Here is a 6361-nt window from a genome sequence, read left to right on the forward strand (position 1 = left end):
AATTGTCCACTCCAAAAGTCATTTGTTATATGCTAGACATCATCTTCAACCTCAATATTGCGATCAGACTGACCTATCAAAACTAGTGTATCTATGTAGGAATGCACAAAGAATGTTCCAGGTTTTCCATACATCCCAAGATATTTGAAGCATTCAATGTTGGGGTCATACACCATAAGTGCACCCTGTTTGTAACACATATGAGCATTTTCCACTTCCACCATAGGTTTAGCATTCTTCCTAAATCCAAGTGTTGTTATTGACATTGACCAATATTGTGGTGCCTCAACAGTAAATCTCTTTGTAAATGATTTCTCAACACCATTCTCTATCATCCATACACTACAAGCACGTTTCTGATAGCTATCATATTCAAGCATGACAAGAGACTCCCTTACCATAGAAATACACAACTGTTTTGGAGAGTGGCGACTTAAACTATCAGGGAGTTCTACCACTCCAAAACTCTCATTAGTTATGTCAAATGATAATATAAAATTATGATTCGGTAACTCACTATCTACATTCATAGGGTCAAAAGCACACCAATAAATAAACCTATCAACAACAACCTGAGGCCAAATGATATGAAATGGTTTACTAGGAAGATTGTTAGATAGATTTCTCCAATTGCCTGAGCTCATAGTGTAAACATTAGCTTCACAATGGTAGCTAGTTTTGTGAAATTGTGTGATCTCTACTATCTTAGGGTCTGTAGTCACAGGGGAAACCCCAAAACAAAGATTAGTTTCAGGATTCAGATTAAACTTGTTAGGCATAGGAACAATGATTGACTTTCTAATCGAAGGATTCCAAAGAACAACCATCTCCGTTCCCAAGTTATAACCATGGAAACAAACTATCCCAAAAGAAATACCGACTATATTTGCATTTTTGAGTAGTTTAATGGAATGAGGAAGGGTATGAGCAAACCTCTGGTGAGGGAAAATGTCATCATCTACGAAAGAAAGATACTTTCCAACAGTGTCAGATTCCTTATCTTCATACCTTATAAGGAGATGCTGCGACTCAGTAACGCTGTGAGCAGCGACAAAATTAGAGTTGTCAATCAAAGATTTCCATGTTTTCGAGACGGCTCTGAACTGAAGCAATGATACGATAGGAAGCCTTTTGATGATCAGCTCTTGGATATGGAAAGGAATTTCGTCAGACATTTTGATTTCGGATACTGCTGCGTATGAAATTCTAGGGTTTTGCAATCGGATGGAGGAAGGGGGGATTTGGCATTAGACGAGTTCAAAAGCAAATTGAGTAGTTCGATAGATAGACGTAAGATGCACACCACTACTAGCGGTCGCAACGGTTGAAACGGTAACCAACCACAGAGCGGATTCAACTAAAAACCCGGTTTTTAAAACATTGCTTCCTAATGTTTGTAACTCATGTGGGGACCATACTATTCATCCCCCGGACCAAGTTTCCTTTTTAGGCCTAATATGTTTCTCTTTTCTGCTCTTAATACGAGCTCATATGTAAATAATATCTCTCAAATCTAGCAATCATCTAAATTAAATCTCAACCCCTTTGATGATCGCTCTGCATTAACTTTGAAGAATCAAGGGTTAAGAGAAGAAAATTAGCATGATCTTCTCCTCCAAGATTTTCGCCTTACGACAGCGTATCCCGAAATAAGAATTCAGTTACCGCCAGTCCTAACCCTCCACCTGCGATCAGCGTTCCTATCGATCATCTACCCTCAATCGACCTTAAAACGACCATGGTTGAATCTGGTTCCCCATGCATCTCTTCGTCTGATTTATCTACATCAATCGAAATGATGAACATTTCTAAACTTGGCTATGATATTGGTTTTCACATCGGTGTTGGAAACCATATACTTGTTGAAGTAATGAATGGTGAAAATGGAGATATTCCCATTTCATACACACAAAAAAAAAAAAAAAAAAAAAACTCTCCCTAAATATTTCTGGTATCAGGGCAACTCATTTGGTACAATGGGTGAATAGATTAAAAACTATCTCACAAAATCATTTTTCTATGTCTTCAAGAAACTCGGGTCTTAGACTCGTCCTTTATTGGTATTCGTGGATGTTGGTGAGATTTATGAAAGAATGGATAATATGATGGGTGAAATCAAAGACATAATGCTCGAATGTACTTGTGTTACCTATTACCCACAAGTAGAGAAAATAATTTTAACTAGGTGGGAGAAGATGAATATCCAACTACATTGTTTGGGGTTTGCATTAAACCCACGATTTTCTGATATACAATATATTCAAAAAATGGCACCCGGTAGTATGCAAAGGAAACCACCAAATCTAGACAAAGAGGTTATGCAAGGTGTCATGGAATCCTTCAATAGATTTTCTGAAAATGAAAAGGAAGGAAAAATGTTACGAGATGAATTCATAGCATTCTTTATGAAGAAAGGTATCTACTCTATGGCAGAAACACAAATGGATGCTTTAACAATGGATCCAGATTGGTGGTCAACCTATGGAGCCGAAACCCGAATTTGGACTTGGTGGCAAAGATGGTATTTTCACAACCTATTTGTAGCTCGTCCGCAGAAAGGAAGTGGAGTACGTATTGTTATATTCATAATGTGAAAAGAAACCATTCGAATGAAAAAAGAGCCGATAAATTGGTTTACATTCACCCCAACATTCGATTTCTATCTTGTTTCCACGAATCATACAAATGCAGTCCACAAAAAAAGTGGGACGTCAATCCTGAAAGCACTTATATTGAAAGTTTAAGTTCACGGTTAGATGACATGGTTTGGGAGAATTTAGATGAAGAAAATGTGGAGAATGGACAAGGAAAGAGGCGGCTGGTTGATCGACATGTTAGGGACCAAATGTTCCTACTTTTTGTTTGGAATTGAATGATTTGTGTCTGTTTTTGAGTTATTTGTTTCTATCTTTTGATGTCTAACATGTAACTTTTCATGTTAAATGTTTATATTTAATGAATCATGTTTGTTTTTGGTATGTTGCTTTTAACTGTTTAAAATTTGTTGTTGTTAACAGTTTATAAATTACAAATCTGCATTTTGTTAACTGTTTATCCATTTTTCTGCAACATGATTTTGCATTCTATTAACTGGTAATATGCATTGATATTGAATACAAATCAAATATTGATAGTATATCGGATTTTGTAATTTGAAAACATGTACATTGAATCCGAAAAACTGGTACGTACCTGTTGGAAAATTAATTTCATTAATTTCCAAAAATGGATTTTCTCCATTTTTGAGCATAAATTTAATACTCTAGTTATAATCAAAACGAGTTATTGGTTATATACGTGTGTTCTCCTCCATGATATCTACGTTCCGATATATCATACGTCCAAAACGGATTTAAAATGAATGAGAAATTGCTTGCCCAAGTAAGGCAATTGAAGAGAAGATAAAGAAGTCAAGTGGGGTTTTTAAAACTCATCCCACATTGGTGGAAGAAGGAAAAGAAAATTGATTTATAACTACAATGTAACATCCCAAAAACACAGTTTGAAAATTTCGTTTAGTTTAATAATAAAAATCATAGTCGATAAACCTCATATACAAATCATAAGCAATGTCTCTCAAAATATTATAACAATTGTAAAATATATAAGAGTATAAACATCCTAGGCTGAACAAATGGTGTGTGCATTGTAATCTTCTTGAGCTCCTCTTTAGAAAAACTGAGTACCTGAAACCAAAAACTGAAAAGGTAAGCACAAAGCTTAGTGAGCTCCCCCAAACTACCACATACCATACAACATATAAAGCACATAATGGGCCTTGCCCACTACATCAGACCGAGGTCCGGACTAACTAGGACCTTGTCCCTTGCATCAGACCAAAATCTGGACTCACTGGGGCCTTGCCCCCTACATCGGACCGAAGTCCGGAAACTGACTGGGACGTTGTCCCATGCATCGGACCGAAGTCCGGACTAACCGGGGCCTTGCCCCCTGTATCGGACCGAAGTCCGGAAACTGACTGGGACCTTTTCCCCTGCATCAGACCGAAGTTCGGACTAACCGGGGCCTTGCCCCCTGCATCGGACCGAAGTCCGGAAACTAACTGAACATAGCATAACATAAACATATAGCATAAACATATCAACTAGCATGAACACATATACTGCATACTGCATCGGGCCGTAGCCCAAAACACATAACACATAAATCCTGTCTGAGCCACGAAGGCATCAAACATACTAACTACTACATCAGACCGAAGTCCGGAAACTACTGCTAACTAAACGGGCCGGCATTGTGGCCTTAGACCCATTCCTACTGGAAGGAAACTCACCTCGTGATGCTGACTGCTGAACTCCTGAATGAGAAATCCCTGACTGCTGCTCCGGCTGCTTCCCAGCTATTATGAGAAATAAAATACTAAATCAGAATAGGGATTCCTCTATGGGTAAAATGACCATTTTACCCCTACTATGGTGTGGGACACAAACATGGCCCAAATCCTTAATTCCTTCTAAGTCCATCTATGGCCCCACTATAGGCCCATTAATGGCCCAATTTGCTATTTTGGGCCTTGAACCCTTTTATTGGGCCTCACTCAAGACCAATACTAAATTCTTGGTCCTTAGCAGCTGAAGTCTGATGGGCCATAAAGGCCCAATGACCCTAAGCCTGAAACCCGACCCACACCAAGGCGCAACACTCGAAGCCCAAACTGGGAGCGTACACGGGGCGTACACCAAGGTACGCTGAGCGTACTAGCTGCTGGCTTGTACACGGTGCGTACGCCCAGTGTACACCTCTGTTAAGCCAACATCTCATTATTTTCTTAGTAATCCGATCCAGAAGCTACAAATGAAGATCCTAAGCTTATTCCATGACTTAAGTCATAAAGTTTCTTACTTGATGGCTTACAAGTCTCATAAAGGCTCAAACTTCCACAAATAACATTCTACTTCCATAAAACTAACTAGATCTCATGCATGGTTCCATAAAAGCCACAAAGATCAAAACTTTACTACTATGGGGAGTCTTGAGCTTCAAGGATAGCAATCCCATGCTCCAAAAACGAAGTTGCAATATAAAGGTTCTTCCTTTGGACCTAAAAGGTCCAAACTTCCAAAAACTCCTAGATCTAAACTTACAAGAGGAAAGTTGGAAGCTTGATACCTCTTTTGAATGCCAAATGAAGGAATGATCCCAGATCTATGAGCTCAAGGTGCTCAAGTTCTTCTTCTTCCACTTCTCTTCTTCTCATTCTTCACGAAATAAGCTCAAAGATCAAACACACACAAACAAGGAGCAAAGGGGACGAACTAGGGTTTCTCTGGAGTGAATGATAAGTGAGGAGGCCAAATGGGAGGCTATAATGGTGTTTAAATACGCCTCAACCCCTAAATTTAGGGTTTGCCACCTGGTCGCGTACGCTGGGCGTACCATAAGGTATGCTGCGCGTACGCTCAGCATCCCCGCGCTTCATTTAATCAGTACACCCAACGTACAGGGGGGGGGGCGGGAGGGTTACGCCCTGCGTACGGCTTATGGGCTGTTTACACTTCGGCCCAAAAAGAGGTCTACTCTCAATAAAAATTCAATTATACCCCACTAAATAAACTGAAGAATTAAATGAATTTATACCTCGGAAACGATCGTTACAAATCTCCCCCACTTGAATTAGAGTTCGTCCTCGAAGTCTGTTGCTCCTGAATCTGAAAATAACTCTGGGTAATGCTCCTGCATCTCCTCCTCTGATTCCCATGTCCACTCTAAACCCTTCCGGTACTGCCACTGCACCTTCACTAGCTGAATTACCTAGTTCCTCAAGGTCTTTGTCTTCCGGTCCAGAATCGCGACCGGCCTCTCAATATAATTCAGGCTGCTATCAACCTGAATGTCCTCTAAGGGAACAACTGCTGACTCATCCACCAAACACTTCCTCAACTGGGAAACATGGAAAGTGTTGTGGACCTGGCTATGTTCTATCGGAAGATCCAACCGATAAGCAACCCGACCCACCCAGGCCAAAACCCTAAAAGGACCAATGAACCTGGGGCCCAGCTTTCCCCTCTTTCGAAACCTGTTAACACCCTTCTAGGGTTATACCTTCAGGAGGACCATGTCGCCTTCCTGAAACTCCAAGTCTGATCGCCTCCTGTCGGCGTAACTTTTCTGTCGACTCTGTGCAGTCTGCAGCCCGCTGTGTACCTGCTGGATCAATTATGTCGTCTTGAGCACCACTTCGGTGCTCCCAATGACACGCTGACCGACCTCCCCCCAACAAATCGGGGTCCTACACTTCCTCCCATAGAGCATCTCGAAGGGAGGGTGGTCAATATCCGCGTGGTAACTGTTGTTATACGAAAATTCCGCTAATGGAAGATACGTATCCCAACAGCCACTG

General features: G+C 40.6%; 1 protein-coding gene across 1 annotated transcript; it reads right to left on the bottom strand.

The window, feature by feature from the left end:
* Window positions 1-32: 32 nt before the first annotated feature.
* LOC111917652 (F-box protein At1g30790) lies at window positions 33-1175 on the bottom strand. The gene has a single exon (XM_023913324.1). The coding sequence runs from the start codon at window positions 1173-1175 to the stop codon at window positions 33-35; it is 1143 nt and encodes a 380-aa protein (XP_023769092.1).
* Window positions 1176-6361: the final 5186 nt, after the last annotated feature.

The sequence above is a fragment of the Lactuca sativa genome, chromosome 2 (genome assembly GCF_002870075.4).
Source record: "Lactuca sativa cultivar Salinas chromosome 2, Lsat_Salinas_v11, whole genome shotgun sequence".
Classification (NCBI taxonomy): Eukaryota; Viridiplantae; Streptophyta; class Magnoliopsida; order Asterales; family Asteraceae; genus Lactuca; species Lactuca sativa.

What these genes read in the sequence shown, in the direction of transcription:
- LOC111917652 (XM_023913324.1), bottom strand. Translation starts at nt 1,175, where the DNA reads ATGTCTGACGAAATTCCTTTCCATATCCAAGAGCTGATCATCAAAAGG.